Raw genomic sequence first — 26,936 nt, 5'->3', positions numbered from 1 at the left:
TTTTCAGTGCGTTTCAGCTTTTTTGTGCGGCCGCACCCTGCGTTTAAAGTTGAAAACTTCTGAACTTTTCAGAGTTTTTTTTCTCACCGCAAGTGCTTCATCCCAGCACTACCCAGCTCTCTGCCAGCGTTTTTCAGCTGGAAATATGCGGTAGATGGACGCAAGCCCTTAACCTGCAAAGGCCATTTTGGCCGTTTTAGTTTTTGAGGACTGCATACTTTTTTAGCAAACCAAAACAACATACTTTATACTTATAACACATGCATGAGCCTGGTCTCTTTTGAAAGATGACATTCTGAAGTTTCTGATTCCAGAAAAGAAATTCACTTTTAGTGCTAACGTAATAGAGTAACATAGGTCTGAACTTGAGTTGTAGAAAAACTTGTTACTTGTTTTTCTGTAGTAGTTAGTAGTCCAGAGGTAGTATTTCCCCAGAAGGTGGTATGGCTTACAAATCCATACGGACCCATAGCCTGAAGCCTTATGTAGTACATGTCCAAATTTCATAAAGATCCATTCAGAAATGAGTGATTTTGGTAAACTGTGTACAAAAGAAAAACTGAGTTTTCTCATAGACTTCAATTCATTCGGCTGTTTTTCTCTTCCTGTTTTCGCTTGTTAGTTTATTTTTGTTTTTTAGATTCATACATACCCACGTGGGTTATCATTGGAAAGCCACACTCATTGGCTACAAAAATCTACAATCATTTTCGAGATCGGATCTAGATTGACGAAACTACTGCAGCCTGAGTCAGGAGTGGTATTTTGCGCAATACCGTGTACTTTATGTACCTCAAATACCAGCATGTAACTCAAGAACCGCTGAACGGATTTTGTCGGATTTTGCCGCTATCGACAGGCAACAAATATTCAATTCGATATATATATTGTATTACAAAATATGCACACCCAAGCCACTAGGGGTCGCCAAAGTGCCGGTGGGCAAATCGTCCTAAAAACGTCCGGCCGGCGGGTCGGCGCATGCTAAATCTAAATCTTTGGTTACTTGGTCTTAAATCTAAATATTTTGTTTAATGATAGGATACAATTTGGATCAAACTTAGATACTTAAAGCCCCTGGAAACGAAGCCTCATATCGTTACAATCAGTGGTGCGTTGGTGATTTCATACCTGGTTGCACTGTTTTAATGACGCCGCGCATGTGCATAAATGTTCCCTCGCGTGCGCACAGAATAAAGACGATGCCTAATTGCCTCTAGGAATGGAATGTAACACATTTCATTCACAAGTTTTGTGTGAATGTATCCGAGGACGTATATTGAACACACCTGACGACCTGAGCTACTGTTGTGCAAAGTAGACAGGTGGGTACTTGGCGAGTTGGCACATGAGTTGACTGCAGCGCATTCTTGTGTGCACGCGCGTGCACATCCGTGCATGTGCGTGCGCGTGCTCCTGCGTGCTCCTGCTCACGGACCTGAACGGTGTGCAACCCCGTCCCATGACCAACGCACCGCTTATGATATCCAACACAAGTGTGATATTTAACGTCCACCAAAGTTTGAATGAAAAGATATATAGGCCTATATTAAGGTGACACAACGTCCTGATTTAATAGTCCCTGATTTAAGTCATCCATCCTCGGTCTTATAGTAAACAAAAATACTGCTAAATAAAACGCTTATATCCTTATTGCGTTATACAACGGCTCCCACCAAGTATGACTCGGTTCCCTTCGTTTGTAACCAGAGAGCCGTTCAAAAGAATCAAGTATGACTCGGTTCCCTTCGCTCATAACCCTTTCACTGCCGCACTACCAAACGGTTAACCCTTTCACTGCGACAATACACAGAAGGTTAACCCTTTCACTGCCACACAACAGCCGGTTAACCCTTTCACTGCCACACGACAGCATCAGTCGAGTGCAGCGCATTCCTGTGTGCACGCGCGTGCACATCCGTGTGCAACCCCGTCCCATGAGCAACGCAGTGAAAGGGTTAACCAAAGAGCCGTTCAAAAGCATCGGATCGTTCGCGAACGTCACATCACTAATAGCCTCCAGAAGGAAGAAGGCGGGACGTGTCGCAAAGGGGGAGTGTCGCGAGAGGGGGGAGTGTCGCGAGGAGGGTGTAATATTTTAGAGATGTGCTTTTAATGGCTTTAATTCAGTGAGAGCCAGCTGTTTTTACTCCGCTTAGTAAAGGGGGGGGGGGACGTGGCAAGCTTGCAAAGCTAGTAGAAATTAGTCTCGGTCATTGAGACTAAGCTATGCTTCCTGCAAACCATCTGCTTACCAGTCACAAAGGGAGGATTTTGGGGCAAAGTAAAAGGAATATAGGCTCATAAAAAAGCTTTGAAGGTCTCGTTAGCTTGGTTTCACCTTGAGTGATGGATGGAGGCCTGGTGGTATCTTAATGCGTCTTGTTTTTTTTTCTTTCTTTCTGAGATAGACTCTCATCAGTCTCGTCGGGACATTCATAAAAAAGATAACGCACTTATGATAAACGTTTAGTCGCCCTTCAAAGAGATCATTTCACGGAGGCGTTCCCTATTAATTATCGTATTATTGTGGCCGGTTTATATTAGATTAATGTTGAACCACTTATTATTGTTCGAACGGATTCTAAATTAAATAGATTTTTTTTCTCTCCAGAAGTGTTACAGTCTAATAAGGCCTGTGCGTCATTTTAGGCCTAACTCTAAAACGGTGATGATGATGATGATGATGATGATGATGATGATGATGATGATGATGATGATGCTGATAATAGTTTAAATCGCATTGAATCGTGAGCGTAATTTTTGTTTGGTTTGAATGAGTTTGGAAATACATTTTTTTCGTTATACATAAAAAAAAATCCATATCTTTACCAGAGCTTAATATATATATATATGTGTATAATATGTTCCATATAGCCCAGGCATAGTTTTAACATAAAACCACATGATGTAGGATAAAGAAATGTTTTTGAAAAAAGGAATATTGAACTGGAGCTATGTATATGTATGGCGGATTGGCGGCTTAAAATAATATGGATTATAGGTCAATAATTGTAGACCTCACATGTTTTAAGTATAGCCTACAAAGTTGTGGACACGTCTACCAGATATTTATTTATTATTTGTAGCGATCTTTATATATATATATATATATGTGTTTGAGTTTTAATGTATTATTTTATTGTATGTGTTATTCTCTAACCCCCCACTCCAGTCAGTAGCCTATAGGTAGCCTATATATACATCTCGTCCTGACGGGACGGGCTTATTATATATAGAGCAGGTTGTGGGGCCAACGAAGCTGAAGGGAACACGGGCCATCAGGCCTCCCCAAGTGGCTTTAATAAGAGTTTTATATACGGGCTCTCCACTGTGTCGACGCTCATATGAATGCGTTTTAAATCAAATCACAGATGCACTTTTATTCAGCTGGTTAAAATAGCAGAACAAAACCGCCTTTAGAAATCAATGCTTTTATTCCAGCAGTAGCAGGGCTTTTTGAAGGCGAGAGAGAGAGAGAGAGAGAGAGAGAGAGAGAGAGAGAGAGAGAGAGAGAGAGAGAGAGAGAGAGAGAGAGAGAGAGAGAGAGAGAGAGAGAGAGAGAGAGAGAGAGAGAGAGAGAGAGAGAGAGAGAGAGAGAGAGAGAGAAAGGAGAGCTATAGGGGCTCTGCATGCAGCTGAGGGAGGGTGACAGTTAGTTCATGGTTAACGCGATCAGTGGCACATGCTGGTGGAGGCCGCACACTTCTCTCTCTCTCTCTCTCTCTCTCTCTCTCTCTCCTCTCTCTCTCTCTCTCTCTCTCTCTCTCTCTCTCTCTCTCTCTCTCTCTCCCCGCAATGCGTTTATTATAGCGGCTCTCTCTCTCTCTCTCTCTCTCTCTCTCTCTCTCTCTGAATGAAGACAAACCCCGTGATATTTAACACATCTGTTAAAGCGTTTTGATAGCAGAAATCCCGTTAAGACATTATTCCATGACGAGGTCCAGATTGAGTGTTGAGAATCCTATTTCATTTCATTTCAAACCTTTATTTATACAAACTCGAAAGGCACATGCGGCGGTCTCCCTCATCTGCAGTCACGTCGAGTGTTACATACAGAGTTATTAATTAAGCGAAACGTAGAGTTAAGCACACACACAAAAGGCATGTAAAATCGTGACACAGCATAATATACGATCATAACAATTAGACAAGTAATGATATAACAATCGATTAAAACGTGTACACAACTTGATTGACGAAGGTTGGTTGGTTTAAAACTCTGCAAAGGAGGGGAGAACCTCGAGCTTTAATAAGGACTGTTGGACTTTATGAAACCCTAAAACAATTGTACATTTGAAATAGGCACCGGCCTCCACATAGCAATGTCAAGCAAAACATATATGCATATTGATATGGTGATATAATAGCCAATATCATGCAAGCGTATCGTTGCTTTATGTTAGGCTATTGGGCGCCAGCAATTATCTTTTTGCTGAATATGTTGCCAACATATTCAATAATGTTGAATATGTATATGTTGCCCCTTGTATGCATAGCTTTTTGTGGCCTAGAAGAATAGGGGACCAGAATGGGGGGAATAAGCAGATTCTTTAATAAGTTAAGTCCTCATTAAAAGTTCCCCAAAGCGATGTTTGAATCTTTTAAATATTGCTTTTTAATTAGCCCACACTTGCGCCAACTAAACACAAAATTCAAAGAACCTCAAACGTGGAACGTGGTGGTCAATATGCAAAACAAAAAAGAAAAAATTGATGACTGTGCCTCTTTTGTGCAGCGGACATTGTGTGTTGCTTGCTTGTTATGAAGTCTAATGCAATCATAAATTGCGTCCTTTGGGCCAATCAGCGCGCTGGTGGATGTCTGCATGAAAGCGTCCCATGTGGAGAACTTTGTTGAACCCTATTGTCGCGGCTGTCAGCCCTGAAAGGAGATTTGGGGGGGCCACCGGCGGGCTATATAACATGCCTTTCCCCTGCAGTGAGGAAACCAGAAGAGTTAGCCTTTCAGACTAGAGAGCCTCACTTTCCCCGCAGACGGAGCATTTCTACAGCCATCCTGCAGGTCCTTTATTATTGCATCGCAGCAGCAGACGGGACCATGATGTTCCCCGGCGTTATCGCGCCCCCTGCCATGTACCCGGGACTGTACCGTCCCGCGGCCCTGCCCTTCCACCAGTCCTTTCAGGCCGCTTTCCCGGTGTCCCACCACACCGGCTTCCTGGTGGAGGATCTGCTGCGGATAAGCAGGGGGCCCGCCGCCCCCCCTAGTTACCTCTGTAGTAACCGGACTGTCCCGTCACCGGCGGCGGGGAACACCTACCCCGGTGCAGGCGGCGGCGGCATCATCATGCCCCCCGCCGCGGGGCGAGGGGTGCTGCAGCCGTGCTCCTCTCCCAAAACCACCTCGGTGTCGAGCAGCAAGGATTCCACTTTTCTGAAGTTTGGAGTCAGCGCCATCCTGGCACCGTCATCACCAAAGACCTGTAAGTGGGCCGGGGGGGGGGGGGAAAGGGCTCACACACTGATTTGATTTATTCGTGTGTTATTACTAGGTTTATTATTCTGATTTGATTTATTAGTGTGTTACTACTAGGTTTATTATTCTGATTTGATTTATTAGTGTGTTACTACTAGGTTTATTATTCTGATTTGATTTATTAGTGTGTTATTACTAGGTGTATTATTCTGATTTGATTTATTAGTGTGTTATTACTAGGTGTATTATTCTGATTTGATTTATTAGTGTGTTACTACTAGGTTTATTATTCTGATTTGATTTATTAGTGTGTTACTACTAGGTTTATTATTCTGATTTGATTTATTAGTGTGTTACTACTAGGTTTATTATTCTGATTTGATTTATTAGTGTGTTATTACTAGGTTTATTATTCTGATTTGATTGATTAGTGTGTTATTACTAGGTTTATTATTCTTAACCTTTAACGTTGACTCATTTCTGACTGTATATTATGTGCTGTTTTCACCCACAGTAGCCTCGCTCCCTACGGTCCACAGCATGCACCACAAGGCCTTCCCCATCCCCTACTTTGACGGGACCTTCCACCCTTTATTCAGGACACCGTATTTACCAGGTAAGACCATCTTATTAAGTACTTTTCTTTTTTCCTGTTTCAATAGCCATGTTTTTTTTTTTTTTTTTCCAGTCTGTTATATAAAGTATGGGATTCAAAAATACCGATTGAACTCAAAAGCATGCACGCGAGTTTAGTACATGTTTCATAATGTTGTGTGTAATTGAAATATATGACTCGGGGGGGTTCAGAGCCTGCCTGCAGGAAAGGAGAAATCAATGTCTTATTAATGGGACCCTGCCTGCCCCCCTGCCTGGTCCCACCCACACCCCCTAATTAACCAATTATCCCAAATCGTCACGCTCTAAATTTGAGGCGGGGTGCGAGTGAGTCCCCCTTCTTCCCATTTGGGGGCGTTTCGGCATTTCCACGGTCCCGCGTTTTCCCACCGCGCCGGGGCACAAAGCTTTCAGCGCCGTGACCAATGTGGTCAGCAGCTCCCACCGGGCGAGGAGCCACCCACACACCCGGGAGGGTGACTTTTACCAGGCGGGCCAGAGGCGGGGACCAGTCATGCACTAATTTCCCTATTAGGCGCTATTGAGTGTTTTCAATATTCTCACAAGACCACATAGCGTGTTGTTGTCCATTATCACGGAGTGAGAGCTAAGGGCAACTATAACGTTGTAAGGGAAGACCCAACAATATCTCAATTTTTTTTTATTTTTTATTTTTTTTATTCTTCACTACAAATCCAAACTTCAAATCTCAACCCTATAAGCATTTTCAAGTTCAAGTTTTGTTTTATTTGTCACATATAAAGTACATGTATACATTACAGTGACATGCTTGGTTCTATGCTTCATACAGTAAAACAGTCAAAAGAACAAGGTCCAAACACTATACAAAATATACAATAGACAATATACAAACTAAAGTACAACCTAAAAAATGCTAAATCTAAAGTACAAAAAATGCAAACTTTTGAAAATGCACAAACACAAAAATTAGGTATGGATGTAGTGGAAATATTTTTGTAATAAATAGATATAATTATAGGTGCATGGTGTTATTAAAAAGTGTTTCCCTGTATATATATATATATATATATATAGGATATTGTGACCTCGAATACGCACTCACTATGCCCTAAACGTTCCTCTATCCTCAAACTGGGCCAATCAACGAGGTGAGATAAAGAATAATCTCTTGGAAAAGTCTATAAAGTCGCTAGTCCGTGCTTTCATTCAGACAAACCATAATGGAGCTGGAGTCTTTTCATGGGCTCCGTTGAATGCCGTCCTGAATAGCTTTTCGTGTTCATTTAATGAAAATGATTTGAGGGCAGTGAAATGCGCTGTGGGCCCCCGGGGGCCATCAGTATTCTGGTATGCAGTGGTGTTTAGTTTGAAAGTGTAAATCTCCTTTTGTTGCGATAATATATGGCCTTCGCCGCCTGTCCGGGGTCTTTTCTACGCTAGTTCATTACTACACAATTACCGTTCACGGTTTATTAACTCCACTATCCGCCCTCGCGGGGTTCCTTAAGGGATATGCTACCTCTTTACCATACCAATGCGCTTGGGGACCGTCCAATGTGCTAATTAGTCACCTCGTGCCAGTTCACTCCAAACGGAGACGTATTGCGCATCCCATTACGCATTCAGTATAATAATAACAGGATGAAAAGTTTGGAAGCAAAGCGGACTGGAGTGTAGGAGAGCCACAGTAAACAGGAAACTTCTCATCTACAACTATTGCCAGCGGTTCATTGTGAGTGAGTTGCCAAAAAAAAAAAAGTAAAAAAAAAAAAAAAAAAAAAAAAATCTTATGGTCAACAGTGGGAGGAGGTAGGGCAGTCGTCTGGTAATCCGGAGGTTCCCGGTTCGATTCCCGCTCCTCCCAGGCAGTGTGTTGAAGTGTCCTTGAGCAAGACACTTAAACCCTATAATTGCTCCAGATGTGCAGATTGGCACCTTGCATGGTCGCCTCCACCGCATAGGTCTGTGAATGTGCAGTGAATGGGTAAAAATGTGAGGAACAAATTGTAAAGCCCTTTGGATAAAAGCTGTTATATATAAACGCACCATTTACCATTTATTTCCCTTTTTTTCTTCTTCTTCTATTGTAGTATCTTCATCTGTTGTGCCAATCCCCGGGACGTTCTCATGGCCCCTGGCGGCCCGAGGGAAACCCCGCAGAGGGATGCTGAGGAGGGCGGTGTTCTCTGACGTGCAGCGCAAGGCGCTGGAGAAGATGTTCCAGAAGCAGAAATATATCAGCAAACCCGACCGGAAGAAGCTGGCCTCCAAGCTCGCGCTGAAGGACTCCCAGGTAATTATCACCAAACACACCTGCACGAGCTTTTGAGCTGTGTCATTGCAATTGCAATTGCGTAATTGCCTGCGTGCACAAATCAAAGGCTTCCGTGTAAAATAGATACACTTAAGCAGACCAGTTAACATGAGTCAAGTTTAGTTCAAGTTTTGTTTTATTTGTCACATATTTGTACATTATAGTGAAATGCTTGGTTCTGTATGAGCCACCTGAGATTGTGCTTCATATACAGTAAAAAAAAGTTAAAAGAATAAACAAACACTATACAAAATATACAATATAACTAAAGGACGAACTAAAGTCTCAAAATAAAGTACAAATGCAAACAATGAAGTACAAAATGCAAACTTTTAAAAATGCTCAAATGATCCACACTTCCACACGTGACCCAAACAATGCGGAAGTCCTCTCAAAGCCTCGCAGCACCACGACTGACCTCTTGTACCGTTACCACTCTGTCACCACCACCACGCAGCACCACGACTGACCTCTTGTACCGTTACCACTCTGTCACCACCACCACGCAGCACCACGACTGACCTCTTGTACCGTTACCACTCTGTCATCACCACCACGCAGCACCACGACTGACCTCTTGTACCGTTACCACTCTGTCATCACCACGACTGACCTCTTGTACCGTTACCACTCTGTCATCACCACCACGCAGCACCACGACTGACCTCTTGTACCGTTACCACTCTGTCATCACCACCACGCAGCACCACGACTGACCTCTTGTACCGTTACCACTCTGTCATCACCACGACTGACCTCTTGTACCGTTACCACTCTGTCATCACCACCACGCAGCACCACGACTGACCTCTTGTACCGTTACCACTCTGTCATCACCACCACGCAGCACCACGACTGACCTCTTGTACCGTTACCACTCTGTCATCACCACCACGCAGCACCACGACTGACCTCTTGTACCGTCACCACTCTGTCATCACCACCACGCAGCACCACGACTGACCTCTTGTACCGTTACCCCTCTGTCATCACCACCACGCAGCACCACGACTGACCTCTTGTACCGTTACCACTCTGTCATCACCACCACGCAGCACCACGACTGACCTCTTGTACCGTTACCACTCTGTCATCACCACCACGCAGCACCACGACTGACCTCTTGTACCGTTACCACTCTGTCATCACCACCACGACTGACCTCTTGTACCGTTACCACTCTGTCATCACCACCACGCAGCACCACGACTGACCTCTTGTACCGTTACCCCTCTGTCACCACCACCAGGTCAAGATCTGGTTCCAGAACCGACGCATGAAGTGGAGGAACTCCAAGGAGCGCGAGCTGCTGTCCTCGGGAGGCTGCCGCGAGCAGACCCTCCCCACCAAGACCAACCCGCACCCAGACCTCAGCGACGTGGGCAAGAAGTCTTCGGCCGAGGAAGAGGAGGACGAGGAGGAGGAAGATCCATTTGGAGGAGAGAGAGTGATGAGAGCCGCGGACTTGTGTCACCACCACTCCCCGGCGGCAGGGAGCCAGCAGAACAGCGTGGGCTCCAACACGTCCTCACCCTCCCTCTCCAGCAAACACTCGGACTTCTCAGAGTCAGACGAAGAAGAAATAACGGTTTCTTAATTTATTATGATAAACTTAATAGATATAGGTATAACCCATCTATATGTGACCGGCTGTAAAGCGGAAATAAACTGTATGTGACCAGGTTTGCAAGAAGCTGTATCCCTTTTTTAGACCCTATATATATAAACGCCCCAACCGTTGAGAATATTTCACACAATGGACCTGTCTCAAACCCCGCCCTCTTTTCTTGATCCTCCAATCACAACTGTCGCTTACCTCGGACAAACTTGGTTTGTCCGAGGTAAGCGACAGTTGTGATTGGAGGATCAAGAAAAGAGGGCGGGGTTTGAGACAGGTGTTCCCACAAGCCACACACTTCAGTCAAACTCTGGAATATCTACAGGGCTTACTTTACAGGATATGCTTCTGAGAAACAATTTGCTGTTTTGCACAGCTCTTTTCAACTGTACAGTATTTTGTACAATTTTTGTATGGACATTTTATGCCAAGAATATTGAGTTACAATTACCTTGACTTTTTATAGAGTTGTTTATTGGAAAAAAAAGTGTAGCTATTTCGTGAATAATTTATATGAATTTGTTTAATAAGTATGTTGCAATGTATTATGTGCTGTACATATGTTTATTGATATTTCACACTTTTTTTCTTGTACAAATACCAAATAAAAATTTAAATACTTCATTGCCTCTGGATGCCAATCTGTTCATTGCTCAGTCTGACAAGGTATAGGACTATTGAGTAATTGTTAGCGTAATGTTATATTCTAAGCACAATCAAATATGTTGCCATATATTCCTGACACGTATGGAGTCGTGTAGCATATACTGCAGAAAGAAAAACAACAAGATCAAATTCAATCATAAATAATCGTTAATTTTATTGAATCACAATAACTTAAGACTAGTACAGTGATATCAGATTTAATTGTCAAAGCCCTGGGGAGAGCAGTGATGATAAACCACACCAGTCTGCTCTGGTGTAAAGAGACTGTACACAAAATACTCATTTTCAAGTACTGTTACAAATCAGCTACAAAAGGTCATCAAAATGTCGCCAGGTTATCAACAATTTACAAAGTTATGTTACATAAAAAAAAATTTACATAGCAAAGAAGGCTAAACATTCGTTGAGTTTATGAGTCCATACACGTCCACATACACACCTCTCAAAGCAGGCTTTTTTTTTCACAAGACAAACAAACACATACTTTATCTGTTTTTGTGCTTATACATTTACCATAATAAGAGACCCTCTTAGAATGCACAGACATACTATTATGGACAAAGAACATGGAACGCAAGTCCAAACTAAATTATATTCACAAATATGTTTACATGCTGTACATCTCTTGGCAGTGCTGAAAAAAATAACTCCGGAGCACGCCTTCAGGTTTGGCTTCCATTTTGAGATCAAAATGAATGTTGCATAGGATTGGTGACCAGGAACACTCACAACAGAAAAACACTGAAAAGCAACAGAAGCAACGCTGGACTCAAATGACCTGCAGGCTCAAAAAGTCCATAGAAGGCAGGCTGAGTGGGAGACAAATGTAAAGTATAATATTCTATGTTTTGCAAGCCACTAAAAATGATGCCAAACCATTCCAACCCTTAACCTTTCACCCACATGCCTATCTTTATATACCATTATCTCAAGTAAATTATATCACTATAAACAGAGCAGCATATACACTGGTTGTCACATAATTAATCAAACATGTTTTCATTACAAATCACACAAAGGAAACAGACAACAAGCATGTGGCAAAAGCACTGGGTCGTAGTTTAAGGTTGATGAGGTATAAAAAAAGAAAAAAAAAAAAAGAACACCACAATGTCTTCATCTTCCCCCACATAATCAATAGAGAAAAGGTATTGATTTAGAGCACCAAACAAATGGGTCTTTCTTCTTTTTATCTCGCTGGTTGTCCAAATATATACAATCGTTTCAGCACTGGGGGGGGGGGGGGGTAGTTATTAGAATATTTAACCAGAAGTCCCGCTTGTCATGAATTTCTATTCAATAACGTGGCATTGGTGTTTGATATGACAAAAAAAAAAGTCAACTGGAGACCACGAGCCCTCTACAGCAGGAATCAAGGACAGCGGCCTCTACAGCAGGAATCGAGGACAGCGCCCTCTACAGCAGGAATCGAGGACAGCGTTGACCCGGAGAGCCCTGTTGAGTTTACAGCCATTCAGACAAAGTAGCTAATGCACATCATCTTGTTACAAAATAGTAAGGCATTGTTTTGTTTTTTTTATTTCAGTCCAGCACCAAAGAAGAAGACTTGTGCTACAGGAACCCGTTTGGGGTCATTATTCATGGTGATGTCAGGGGGGGGGGGGGGCTGAGGGGTGAAATGCAAGAACAAATTAATTACAGCGGTAATTATACCACTGTCCACAGGCAGGAGAACTTAACTTGTATTTCAGGCGATCACCTGGAATCCTCTCTAAAGGCTTAAAGATCACACAAGCAACCTCTCTCCACCCTGAGCCCTGCAGGTTGATTAGCAGTGGTGGTGGCCACCAACTTAATAATGGTCTCACACAGCAGCCAGCGGTGCGCTCAGCCTTCCACACCGACGCTGCGGACGACAGGGCCTGTAGCTCCCTCTGCAGGTGGGTCTCGCGCACTGCAGCTATAGGAAGCAATGCGAGGAGCCTATAGCCTCTTTAGCTGGAGGTGGAGGGAGCTGGAGGATTCCTCGCTGGTGGTGTGTGATGTGATGGTGGTGGTAGTGATGGCGGCGGTGACACATTATCCACAGTGTCACGCTTTGTGTGCGTGTGTGTGTGTGCGAGTGTGTGTGTGTGAGTGTGTGTTTTTCTCTGTTTAAATACATCACGACGAGAAGCTCAGGCTAACGATGAACCACTGACCACGACGGTGCAAAAATAGAGCGTTTTGCGGTACAAACTTCTGTTGCTCATTTTCTGATCAGAATTCTTCTTTTCTTTTGTCACATTTGGGTTACCCGCACCCAAAGTAAAGTAAGGTGGCTCGATGTTGTGGCGTGAAAACAAATTCTCAGGAAAAGTTCTTTGTGCAAAAAAAAAAGAAAAAAAAAAGGCGGAATGTTCCTTTTTGCCCGCCGCATCACAAGGTGGACTCCAGTGACGAGTCCAGGAGGTCGTCCTGGTGGCTGTTGCTGTTGGAGTCGCTGTCGTAGCTCTGTGGGCCGGAGGACGTGGCGGCCTCCTTCAGCCTCATCAGCATGTTCATCTGGAAGGAGAGAAGAAGAAGAAGTCTTTATTTGGCATGCAGAAGAAGAAGTCTTTATTTGGCATGCAGAAGAAGAAGTCTTTATTTGTCATGCAGATTACTCTGCCCCCACAGTCTCTGGACTAAACACCCCCCCACCCACTGACACCCCCCCCCCCCACACACACACACACACACACACACACACACACACACACACACACACACACACACACACACACACACACACACACACACACACACACACACACACACACACACACACACACACACACACACACACACACACACACACACACACACACACACACACACACACACACACACACACACACAACTAACTCACTGCCACTTTACTGCCATTATTTTAGTTTTTACATTATTTTAGTTTACTGCCATATTTATATTTATTATGTACCACTGCTGCTAGAAGATTTGCGCTAAGTTCTCTTTTACCTCTATATTTATTCATTTTAGCTACTGTTATTGATTTTTTTTTTTTTTTTTTTTTTTGATCTTTTTCCCCCTCCATTTTTCCTCCGATTTTCTCCCATCCCAATGTTAGTCGTATGCCAATTCCCAGTCCCTTCCTGGTCGCTGCGCACTTACCCCCCACAGTCAGATCATCTGGGAGAGTGGAGGCTACCACGTGCTTCCTCCGACACACGTCCAGCCAATCACCGCTTCTTTTCACCTGGCAGCGCGGATTCTCATCGAGAGGGCGTAGCGTGTGGGAGGATCACACTATCCCACTCAGGTCCTATCCGCGCTTAGCAGGCGCCCCGACCGAACTGTAGGAGTCGCTGTTTACAACGACCCGGACCCACCCCGCCAGCTTCTCCCACCCTCTAATACAGCCAATTGTATTAGTGCAGACGGCCAGCCAAGCTGGTGACAACCCCGGAGCTGTGAGCTGGATTCGAACAGGCGAATCCAGCTCACAGCTCCGGGCTTGGAGACGAACGCAATCTCCGCTCGGCCACCTAACCGCCCCGCAATACAATTTTTCTATATGTCTTGCACATGAAGGAAAATGACAATAAAGTTGACATTGACTTTGAGATGAACACACACATGCGAGATGGGCGACACACAGGAACACATTCACTGAGTCGCAGATGAAATGTCTCTCTGTGCTTTGACCCATCCCGTCCCCGTGTGTGTGTTTGTGTGTGTTTGTGTGTGTGTTTGTGTGTGTGTGTGTGTGTGTGTGTGTTTGTGTGTTTGTGTGTGTGTATGTGTGTGTGTGTGTGTGTGTGTGTGTTTGTGTGTGTGTTTGTGTGTGTGTGTATGTGTGTGTGTGTGTGTGTGTGTGTGTGTGTGTGTGTGTGTTTGTGTGTGTTCTCTCACCAGTGGGTCTGCGTCACTGTCGCTCTGCGGTGGTTCCTTCCTGACCCCCTCTCGGGGGGCGGAGTAACCGTCGAACCCCACGTCCTCGGGGCGGAGCTGGAGCAGCGGGGGCCAATCGGCTGGAGTGGCCGTGGCCGACCACGGGTAGCTGTCAATCACCCAGCGAGCGGGGTCTTCCCACGCCGCCCTCCGCCCGTACAGCTGCACAGAGAGAAACCACGCGAGTGTACAAATTAGAACGTGGACGCACCGTGCTCGTCGTCGTCGTCGAATGCTCCTCTTATCGCGCAGAACATCAACGCAGCGGTGTAAAAAGGACCCAGAACTTTTAAATGTACTTAAGTACTAAAAAAGTAAAAGTAAAAACTTTTTTTCTGACTGTCTATTCTTCTGATAGCAGGTGTTTAATCAAAGATCCCCACTTTCTAGTCTTGCACAAGGAAGGACCAATCAGCATGGGTATGGGCGGGTTCATTTTCCATTGATGGGGATTTGATTGGCTGTTTTTAAATAAAGCGCGGCCGCAGGATTAATAGCGTGAACGTTAGTTCGGCCAGAGAAACAAATATACTCATTAAAATGGTTGGATCTGCGAGATTTGTACTTTGTACTTTGTAGGTCTGCATTTTAAATGTAAGGAGTAAAAAGTATGTTTTTTTCCCTCTGAAATGTAATTGAGTAAAAGTACAAAGTATACAAACCTAATAATACTCTAGTAAAGTACAAATCGCCCAAAAAACAGTACTTAAGTATGGTAACGAAGTACAATTACTCAAGTACTTTACACCCCTGCATCAACGTATACAGTACATAGGGAGAGCCTTGTACAGACAGGCACGTATACATCTACAATATGACAAACGGTACAAACGCTCTGACCAATCACAGCTAGACATTGGATTGATTTGCGTATATACAGTATCATACATCATCCTGTCGAATGCCATTTATACATCAACAACACATGTACTGTTGTTTAGCAAAAGTGTGTGTGTGTGTGTGTTACGACCAGGGCCGTAGCCAGGGTTTAGAAATTAGGGAGGTCCATTTAAATTTTTTTTGGCCCAGACCGGCCCACTATAATCGGTCGGACACCACCCAGCCAGGGTTTAGAAATTAGGGAGGTCCATTTCTGGCTTGACTAGACATAAGGAGAGAGAGATGATTACAATGAACTGGTACATTCAGGTCCAGAATTGTTGGAATTCCCTGACAACGATGTGCAAAAAGCTGTACAATTTAAACCATACCATACTGGTAATGAGCAAATAGTTGTTTATTCAATTAATGCATGGAGCTGTTCCATTTTTATACTAACTTCATTCATTCATTCATTCATTCATTTGGTACTAACTACTCAGTTCATACAGATTTCAAGTATCCAAATATCAATGATGAATATTGCATAAGGTTTACACAGTTAATAGATCACCTGTTTGTTTTATATTCATGCTCAGAGGAGTAATAGTTAGATCTTTGTATGTGTGGTTTCAATGGTGTGCTTGTTTGTTACAGCCGGCCACTAGGGGGCAGCGTCTCATTAGTAGTGGTGATCAGCTTAGATGTGACGGTCACTCTGGGCTTATTTTAGCCAACGCAATTCTGACCAAATAACGTTATCATTCATATTATTATCGACATCACCATGGCAGAGATGGCACACACAAACTACCTCAGGTTCTTCCTCCAGCTCACCGTCCCTCCTCGGCCCTTCTGCCTGGCTGGCTACCTGAGGCTGTGTTGAACTTGTTGCTGCACCTGCACTAGTATTATTGTGGATGACGACGTTGAAGCAGCAAACATGTCTGTGATTATATTTTTCAGCATCCACTAGTTTTCTGATTTTTTCCGCCGGCAATTTCTCTGCACCCCCTTCTGTTTCTCCATTTTTTCCTGTTCCGCATCTGTTCTTCTCACACGAGAACACGAGAAACAGGTGAGAGAGGGGGGGGGCTTATTAAGAGATGTGATTGGGCCGCAGCACGCATAATGGGCCGCTGTTCCCAGCCTAGTGGGGGAGGGGCTTAGTAAGAGATGTGATTATTGGGCCGGCCGAGTGTCAGTCAGTACCAAATGGGCCGGTCGTTGACCAAACGGCCCCTGTTCTGCATCTCAACGGCCCACGCGCAAATAGTTACCGAGGTCCGGACCTCGGTGACCTCATAGCTGGCTACGGCCATGGTTACGACCCTGGCTCAAGGCCCGCAACCTATGTGCAAAACCGACACCAAAACCTGTGTATTAACTCAAAGTGCTACTATATTAAGGAATTACTAGTGTAAGATAAAGGATAAGGACTGGAAGAACGTGACTATCTGTTTGGTAACCCACACTCTTCTAAACACAGACCCTGCATGTGTGTTTCCCTGGCTGGTTTTAAACCTCCCAGCAGGTAACCAATCAGCACTAATTAACTAATTGGCAGCCCTCACCTGCATGCCCCGTGACACAGGAGTGATCAGGCCTCTAGTACATAACAGTGTGTGTTACCTGCAGACCCTCCCGGACGGCCTCCAGCATGTAGGGGATGATAGAGTAGTTCCAGAGGTCAGTGAACCAGACCCTGGATCCCTCGACGTCCATCGGACAGGAGAGGAACAGACGCGGACCTGAGCGGGACAGAGAGGAGAGAAAGATGATGAGACACGGTCCAAAAGAAAAAGAACTTCCTGAAACGTACGGTTTGAAGCGTATATATAAAAGCAGAGTACAGTAAGTATAGAACGAGAGATGAAAGTACAACATGTGTTTTGGATTAGATTAGATTAGATTGAAATGTATTGTCGTCATACGGCACAAGTACAGTACAAGAAAAGAAGTAAAGTGCAACAGCAATATACAATGTACAGGTTATTAAACGGTGTACAAAATATACAAATTAGTACTACTGTGTGTAGCGCTAATCAGATGTTATGTACAGAGTTGTAGTATAATATGTACAGTGATACAGGTGCAAAGACAGTGAGTATACTGGCCAGCAGCGTATCTAGTAAGAGTAGGACATGTACAGATAGATATGGTGGGGATAGATATATATGTGGTGAGAATAAATATATATATAGTATATACAGCATTTGTACATGCTATCATACAGAGCTATGGGTTATATTATGCAGGTGTATAAGTAAGTATATAGAGGGATTATATGCAACTATGGATATATTATATAAGAATATAAATGCAAATATAAATATGCGGTATACAGCACTGTTGTACATGCTATCATACCGAGTATATGCCTAGACTATAATATGAGGTGGGTAGTTAAGATTATTATGATTATGATTATGATTATGATTACAGTGTAGGGCAGTGGTAGACAGTTACACTCTGTTACACATGTTCCAGTATGTTTTCACGGAAGATCACCGGTTCGAGCCGCTCGTTAAGGCCGTTGTCGGAAAGTGTTGTTGTTGTCCAGCAGGGGGCACTCTGTCCTCTGAACTAGTCAGTAACAATGCCCCTGTTACAGTGATAGGGACACCGCATAGCTGCGAGTGCCGTCCTTCGGATGAGACGCTAAAAACCGAGGTCCTGACTGAATTCGATCGTTAAAGAACCCAGGACGGTGAGGACTCCTATCGTAAAAGAGCAGGGGGTTCCCCCGACGTTCCTGGCCAAATTCCCAATCAGGTCTCTGACATCAAGGCCACCTAATCATCCCTTCCCCTTAATTGGCTGATATCAATCCCAGTCTCCTGAGCCGTTCAGCCATTGTGTGTAGTGTGAGGTGTGCCTGGTGCCAGTTGTATGGCAGCCATTGAGCCTGCGTAGCCCATGCAAGGTTGGGTGCTACCAGTGGTGGTGAAGGAGGCAATTTCCACCGTACATTGTGGGGAGTGCTTTGAGTGTCTAGAAAAGCGATATATAAATGTAATGAATTATTATTATTATTATTATTCTCCTCACCGATGGTGACGTCCGACGAGCTGTGGGCCTCCAGGAAGCGGTTGAGGTGGTGCCAGATGCGGGGGATCCAGTCGACGATCCTCACCAGCTCCATGTTGCGCGTCCGGTTCCCGATCTCCACCTCCATCAGCTTCCTCCTCAGGTGGCGCCCCAGGAAGCCTTTCACCGGCTCCATGTGATTGGCACACAGCACCCACCTGACCAGCGGGGACCAGCACACGTGTTTAAAGGAGCGACACACGCACGGTATTTATACGTGTAATCATTAGGCATTCACCCTTTCACTACCACACTACAGAAGGTTAACCTTTCACTACCACACTGCAGACGGTTACCCTTTGTCGTGTGGCAGTGAAAGGGTTAACCATTTGGTAGTGTGGTAGTGAAGGCTTAACCGTCTGTAGTGTGGTAGTGAAGGGTTAACCTTCTGTAGTGTGGTCGTGAAAGGGTTAACCTCTGTGGTAGAGAGATTTTACAATATTTTACTTAATGACTGTGTATATCCATAAAAAATAAAGAATCAGAGGCAACATTGTAATTGAAATAATTAAAATACTTGAAATACATGAGATACTAGAAAAACAAAAAAATACCTGAAATACGTGCTTGAAATATGTGAAATACGTGAAATACGCGAACTACTGGAAATATTGGAAATACTTGTAATACTTGAAATACTTGAAATACTTGAAATATGTGAAATACTTGAAATATTTGAAATACTTCAAATACTTGCAATACTTGCAATCCTTGAAATACTTGTGATACTTGCAATACTTGAAATACGTGTAACACTGGGCAATACTTGAAATACTTGAAATATACTTAATGTCACTTTTTTCACTCCACTTTTCTTGCACCAGACTGTATATAAATCATTGTATATCTTCCTGTACATTTGACATTTTACTGTATATTTTTGGACTGTATATTTTAGAAATGTTTAACGTGAGCGATCTGTGGTGCTGAATTTCCCTCTGGATTAACAAAGTACTTCTATTCTATTCTATGATGCTAAATGAATTATGATAGATGAACGGACAGACGGGAGGGGGATGCTGTGACCGCGGCGGCTCACCTGAAGTTGTGGTGCAGCTGGAGGTTGGGGGCTGAGGACGTGGCTTGGCTCATGGTTCCAATTATGTAGGGGCTGCAAGAAAACACAGGCCGTCAGCATACTGGTGACATCGGTTCACATTCAGATTCCTTTATTGTCATTTCAGTACTTTACAGCAAGAAGAGTGAAATCCTATTTATTGTGGTCCCTCGACCATAGCAGCTTCCAATATATATATATTTTTTAAATACAATAAATTTAGCATAGAATAAAATAAGATGACTAAAATAAAGATTACTATACAGTTCTAAAAAGTGTGCAGTGCAATACAATAAATGTAGCGTAGAATAAAATAAGATGACTAAAATAAAGTTGGCCGTGTATGTGTGTGTGTGTGTGCAGGGGCGGAGCTTCCTATAGGCCACATAGGCGGTTGCCTAGAGCGCCACCCAGAGGGGGGTGCCAAAAACTGTGCCCAGCAAAAAAATAATAATAAAGAAAGAATATATATATATATATTGCTGGGCGCAGTTTTCTTTATGTGCACTTTGCATTTCTTCTTAGCTCTTGTTCTTGTTTGTAATAAATAAAGTAGCAGTACATTACTTTTAGTTTGTTTGTTTGTTTGTTTGTTTGTTTGTTTGTTTGTTTGTTTGTTTGTTTGTTTGCGAGTGCTGACCTCTGTTGGTATTTGCAGTTGAAGACGCCGTTGAAGATCTCCCCCAGAGAGCTGACATGGTGCAGGTTATCCAAGATGACCACCAGGGGGCTCTCTGACCCAGGCTCCCCGCTGCACTGCTCCGCCAGGCCAGACAAGTACTGACGCAACTCCTACAGAGAGAAAAGAGTGATGATGATGTATAGGCTACAGAACCCGGTAGAGGCTCATGTATACGTATCTACGGAAGTGTATTGCTGCCACACCAGAAACAGAAAAAAGGATAATTTATCACCTTATAACGTGAAACATTTTATGTTTTAACATAAAACGTTTCACGTTATAACGCGCTAGTTATAGTTATAACTAAGTTATCACATTATAACGTGAAACGTTTTATGTTAAAACAATAAGTTATCACGTTAAAACATCAAACGTTTCACGTTATAAGGTGATAAATAGTATATTGTTATAACAAGAAAAGTTTGTATGTCGTAAAATAACGTGAAAAATATATATTGTTATAGCGTGAAAAACATCTTGTTATAACAATAAACGTTTCACGTTATAACGTGATACTGATCATTTGTTTTTGTTTCTGAAAAAAAAATATTATTATTATTTCTTTTTACAATAAAATTTCATTAAAATCTTAGTCAAACCTTTAGTATTATGGATATTAAACATGCTGGCAGAGTACATGCATCCATGTTGTCGTGAACATTTTAATTAAATAAAGAAATTCCCTATCCATAGTCGCCGTGGGAAGAGATAAAATAAAAAATAAAATCTGTGCACGGAGACCAGCAACAATTTCTTCTAACAGAAACCCATTGGGGGGTGCGTCAGCTAGGTCGGGAGGTGACAGGGGGTGCACGGCCAAAAAAGTTTGGGAACCGCTGGCTTAGAGGACGATAATGTCTTGTATGAACTACCAGTAATATAAATCATATTAACAACAAAAATGTGTTCCGTCTTCATGTCAGATGATTTTCAAAAAGGTGCATGAAGTCAATGCAAAAAAAGAACAAGCAAAGATACTGCTGAAAGTTCAGAACGTTGAACATTTTTCACTCCATAGATTAATCTAGATTAAAAAAAATTTAACGCTTTAAATTATTAAAATGAATCTCCAACGTTAAAGCATTAACTTTGACAGCCCATATTATGAGCGTGTGCCCCTCTACCTTGCTGGACTTGTGGTCCACGTTGAAGGTGACCACGGCGTGGGGGCTGAGCGCGTGGCCCTCCAGCAGCAGCAGGTGCCTGGACAGCTGGTGGGCCAGGTAGGTCTTGCCCGTGCCGCTGGGGCCCGACAGGATGACCCGCCGGTGCTCCCTCAGCAGGGAGACGTAGCGCTGCAGCATGGGCTTCGGGATCAGGGTGTCGAACACCAGCGAGTCCACGCTCTCACTGCTCACGCCTGGGGGGAGGAGAACATCACACACACGCGTGTCATTCGTGAGAATTAGAGGACACGTCCACGCAGTGTGCGAACCATATACCGTGACGCTTGCTGTAGACATAAGCTATTTACAGAACCACACATAGTCCACGCCACACAGGTCTGCATGCATGATGAAGACGCACATGTCGCTATCTGTTACGGCGGATTAGTGAGCAATCATGAATCATACATCAACGGCGGATTAGTGAGCAATCATGAATCATACATCAAAATAGCCAAATTATACACGATGATGACGATACAGAAAATTGAGAAAAATAGAAATGCATTTGCAAAAAATAGCATTTATTGTCAGTATTTTTAAAGACCCCAGCAAAATTTCACAAATCATGTTTTCAGGGGAGCTGATGTCTGATTAAGGGGCGCTATGTCTCCCTGGCTAACCCCCGTGGTTCGCACCCTGGTCCACCGGCTTTGAGAGGCAGAGAACTGACGTCATTTAGAGGCATGCTGCTGCGGCCTCCACCCTTAAACCCTTGGACTGTGTATATCACTCTGCCCTCAGATTCATCACTAATAATGATGGATACGACACTCATCACTGTGTCCTTTATGAGAAGGTTGGTTTGTCCTCTCTGACGGAGAGGTGCAGCAAACACTGGTATTTCTTAATTTTTAAGGCCATTATTGGTAAGCTACCTCCTTATACTACATCATTATTGGTAAGCTACCTCCTTAATATACTACATCATTATTGGTAAGCTACCTCCTTATACTACATCATTATTGGTAAGCTACCTCCTTATACTACATCATTATTGGTAAGCTACCTCCTTATACTACATCATTATTGGTAAGCTACCTCCTTATACTACATCATTATTGATAAGCTACCTCCTTATAGTACATCATTATTGGTAAGCTACCTCCTTATACTACATCATTAGTGGTAAGCTACCTCCTTATACTACATCATTATTGGTAAGCTACCTCCTTATACTACATCATTATTGGTAAGCTACCTCCTTATACTACATCATTATTGGTAAGCTCCCTCCTTATACTACATCATTATTGGTAAGCTACCTCCTTATACTACATCATTATTGGTAAGCTACCTCCTTATACTACATCATTATTGGTAAGCTACCTCATTATACTACATCATTATTGGTAAGCTACCTCCTTATACTACATCATTATTGGTAAGCTACCTCCTTATACTACATCATTATTGGTAAGCTACCTCCTTATACTACATCATTATTGGTAAGCTACCTCCTTATACTACATCATTATTGGTAAGCTGCCTCCTTATACTACATCATTATTGGTAAGCTACCTCCTTAATATACTACATCATTATTGGTAAGCTACCTCCTTATACTACATCATTATTGGTAAGCTACCTCCTTATACTACATCATTATTGGTAAGCTACCTCCTTATACTACATCATTATTGGTAAGCTACCTCCTTATACTACATCATTATTGGTAAGCTACCTCCTTATACTACATCATTATTGGTAAGCTACCTCCTTATACTACATCATTATTGGTAAGCTACCTCCTTATACTACATCATTATTGGTAAGCTACCTCCTTATACTACATCATTATTGGTAAGCTACCTCCTTATACTACATCATTATTGGTAAGCTACCTCCTTATACTACATCATTATTGGTAAGCTACCTCCTTATACTACATCATTATTGGTAAGCTACCTCCTTATACTACATCATTATTGGTAAGCTACCTCCTTAATATACTACATCATTATTGGTAAGCTACCTCCTTATACTACATCATTATTGGTAAGCTACCTCCTTACTACATCATTATTGGTAAGCTACCTCCTTATACTACATCATTATTGGTAAGCTACCTCCTTATACTACATCATTATTGGTAAGCTACCTCCTTATACTACATCATTATTGGTAAGCTACCTCCTTAATATACTACATCATTATTGGTAAGCTACCTCCTTAATATACTACATCATTATTGGTAAGCTACCTCCTTATACTACATCATTATTGGTAAGCTACCTCCTTATACTACATCATTATTGGTAAGCTACCTCCTTATACTACATCATTATTGGTAAGCTACCTCCTTATACTACATCATTATTGGTAAGCTACCTCCTTAATATACTACATCATTATTGGTAAGCTACTTCCTTATACTACATCATTATTGGTAAGCTACCTCCTTATACTACATCATTATTGGTAAGCTACCTCCTTATACGACATCATTATTGGTAAGCTACCTCCTTATACTACATCATTATTGGTAAGCTACCTCCTTATACTACATCATTATTGGTAAGCTGCCTCCTTATACTACATCATTATTGGTAAGCTACCTCCTTATACTACATCATTATTGGTAAGCTACCTCCTTATACTACATCATTATTGGTAAGCTACCTCCTTATACTACATCATTATTGGAATGGAATTATGGAACCTATGGAACCCGTTCTGTGACTGGCTGGTCCTTAAGGTCCCCAGAGTTGGATCAGAACAGGGTAAATCTGCGCTTTGCTATGATGCCCCTCTAGCTCATGGAATGAACTCCAACAGTAAAGCTCTGTTGCAGAGTTTAAAACCTTGATCTCCAACCTTTTTCAATCAAGTTGTACATGTTTTAATTGATTGTTATCCTTACTTGTCTTATTGTTATGATTTTATATGCCTTGTTTTGCTTATTTCTGTGTGTACACTCGACATGACTGTAAATGAGGGAAACCTCAGTTGCCTTTCAAGTTTAAATAAAGGTTTGAAATGAAATGAAATGAACCTCTGGCGGCCCCTAGTGGTTCCTGAAGTCTTTTCTCTACGTTCATAAGCCTCTGGTGAAAGATGTACAATAATTCAATACACTGCCAGTGGGGTTGGGTACCGTTCACATTTGAACTGATACCAATACCACTACCAGTTCCTGGAATTCGGTATCGGTACCCAACGGTACCTTTCTTTCAGTACTTATCTGTCTGTAATAACAAAGAATTTAATTTCAGTTGTAATGTTTTTTTTAACATTGTTATTTATCGTTGTAAACACACCACCACAAACTAAATTGCATGATCATGTATTATGTTTTTAAATTTCAACATTGTCTGGCCATCCAGATATGATCAAACTCCTCTGACCTCGCCTGGTCTTTCCACAGACCCAAGAAACGGGACAGTAATTAAAAGTACCCAACTCGGTCGGTACCCAACCCTAACGGCCAGTTCTGTTGGATGGGTTAGCAGGCGTATAGAGAGGTTGAAACCGTATGAGAACAGATGGAACCAGAGAGGCTGACGTCTGAGCTCTGGTGTTTAGTGATGCGATCCTCTCTACGCCGCCCCCATTCTCGAAGTCAACTTCCTGTCTGTTGTTGCTAGGCAACTGCAGCGTGGGGGGAGCCTGTTCAGTCTGGTACATTGTGTACACTTCATTTAGTGGAAAAACGGATAGTTAAAGCGGCAAATTAAAGACTTTCAAGCGGAATTTTCTTCAGTCCTTCACAATGCCAAAGAGCTGCTGTGTTACGCGTTATACTAATGACAAAAACAGAAATCCAAATCGGAAGTTTTATACCATCACAGAGGAAAAAGTGGCTGGTGGCTAACGTTCGGCTAACTCGCTCTGGTGTTGTGGTCGTGGTAATCAGGGGGAGTTTCTTAGACTCATATCTCGCCTTAGAATCACCAGAAAGGCTTTCGAAATAGTGAAATGCCATGTTGGCCTCAATATTTTCAAAAACAAATCGTATGAAAATGTTATGAAATGAACAAGAATGTGATAAAACATGTAATAAAAACGGAGCTCAATGCATGGATTTGATGGTAGAAATCCGTATGGTCCCCCTATACCAAGATGGCGGCGGTCTCGTGACATCAGAGTGTCTTAATGGATCCGTCATCAGCTCTATTTTTCAATCTTTCAAAATGTTCTTATGTACTGTACCCCAGTTGCTATTGCATGTACTTCTTTGTGTTTCATTACACATATATGTACATGCTTACCAACTGTTTCGCCTGTTTTATTGCAACACTACTATCACCGACATCGAAGAAGGGAGATCCCCCCCCCCCCCTTGAACGGCCCTTCTAAGGTTTCTCCCCTCCACATCGCCTGTAGTGCTTTTTTCCTATTGCTAGGTTTTTAGTGAGTTTTTCCCTTACCTTCGCGTGGGGGAGTGTTGCATTCATTTATTTATTTTACATTCTTTACGTTATTTTACGTTTTTGTTTTGTTCTCGATTTATTGTGATGTTTCTTCTTGTATTGACTTGTTTAACCTGTTAAACTCTAGCCCTATTTTCTGAAAATCCGCCTGAAAGTACACGCCCAAGTAAATGGAAGATTGCTCCACTTCTTCTGAGGTCAATTTGCACGTATTCCCAGTGTCAGAAATATTGTGTCTGTTACTAGGCTCGAGTAAATTGTGATGAAACAGAGGAGAATATAAATCATAATATTTCTTTGCATTTTCGACGCTAGATAACATCACGCTAACATTGAGGTCGGAGGGATTTCGCTCACTGAGCTCGTTCTGCACCTTCTTGAGATCAATAAATCTAAGCAAATGAATAAAGGGAAGATGATTAAATGGAAGGATTTGTAGATACAGTACTGAATTATAATCCATTTGAATTATACATTCAAAATTGAATTATTTCGGGGGGGGGGGGGGGGGGTTGGGGGACCCTGGGGCTTAACAAGAAGACGTGCCCGGCCCAGGTACCTTTGAGCTGGATGTTGATGGTGTTGCTGTCCCCCACCAGGTACCCGCAGGGCAGCAGCTCGGGGGTGTGGGCCACGCCCCCCGCGTTGCTATGACGATGGATGTCTCCGATGTTGTAGCGCTCCACGCTCTCCGAGGTGAGACCGAGCTGACCCGCCGGGTCCACGTGGGTGATGTACTCCTGGGGAACAGACCGCTGCTGTTTAGTGATCAGTGTTTGTTTTGGGGGGGGGGGGGTGCACATGCCTTCGAGCGTCATTGTGCTTATTTTATACCTATTCTTATGTCTGCACATTTATGCATTGTTTTTTATTCTGTCAATTGTGTGCTGATTTTATGTCTTTTTAAGAATAAATAAAGGTTTGAATGAATGTTTTGATAGATTTATTTCGTAGAGAGGGTATTATGATCAGTAACTCATATGAGTGTACAATGTGGACGTTCCCTCCACACTGCCTATGGTTTGGTGTTTTTATACATCCTATAATAAACACAGCAGTTATTAAGGTTTGGTGTTTTTACATCCTATAATAAACACAGCAGTTATTAAGGTTTGGTGTTTATATACATCCTATAATAAACACAGCAGTTATTAAGGTATGGTGTTTATATACATCCTATAATAAACACATCAGTTATCAAGGTTTGGTGTTTTTACATCC

At 42.7% G+C, this 26,936-nt stretch overlaps 2 protein-coding genes across 2 annotated transcripts in view; one reads left to right on the top strand and one right to left on the bottom strand.

Annotated features, from left to right (window-relative positions):
• Positions 1 to 5,061: 5,061 nt before the first annotated feature.
• Positions 5,062 to 9,947, top strand: dbx1a (developing brain homeobox 1a; the record flags this gene model as incomplete). Its single annotated transcript, XM_084337888.1, has 4 exons — positions 5,062 to 5,446; positions 5,954 to 6,055; positions 8,127 to 8,329; positions 9,600 to 9,947. The coding sequence occupies 4 exons, from the start codon at positions 5,062 to 5,064 to the stop codon at positions 9,945 to 9,947; spliced, it is 1,038 nt and encodes a 345-aa protein (XP_084194014.1).
• Positions 9,948 to 10,792: 845 nt separating this feature from the next.
• nav2a (neuron navigator 2a) overlaps positions 10,793 to 26,936 on the bottom strand; it is a gene marked incomplete at its 5' end in the record, with an annotated part of 40,041 nt that continues 23,897 nt past the window's right edge. The window contains 8 exons of the mRNA XM_084337642.1: positions 10,793 to 13,139; positions 14,490 to 14,690; positions 16,980 to 17,098; positions 18,399 to 18,595; positions 19,477 to 19,548; positions 20,135 to 20,286; positions 21,301 to 21,536; positions 26,275 to 26,455. Coding sequence (XP_084193768.1) covers positions 13,014 to 13,139; positions 14,490 to 14,690; positions 16,980 to 17,098; positions 18,399 to 18,595; positions 19,477 to 19,548; positions 20,135 to 20,286; positions 21,301 to 21,536; positions 26,275 to 26,455 — 1,284 coding nt within the window. The 3' untranslated portion in view covers positions 10,793 to 13,013. The remainder of the gene's footprint in view (positions 13,140 to 14,489; positions 14,691 to 16,979; positions 17,099 to 18,398; positions 18,596 to 19,476; positions 19,549 to 20,134; positions 20,287 to 21,300; positions 21,537 to 26,274; positions 26,456 to 26,936) is intronic.

This window comes from Notolepis coatsorum, assembly GCF_963971535.1.
Source record: "Notolepis coatsorum genome assembly, chromosome: 20".
Lineage (NCBI taxonomy): Eukaryota > Metazoa > Chordata > Actinopteri > Aulopiformes > Paralepididae > Notolepis > Notolepis coatsorum.
This window is presented reverse-complemented; position numbering and strand designations above follow the sequence as displayed.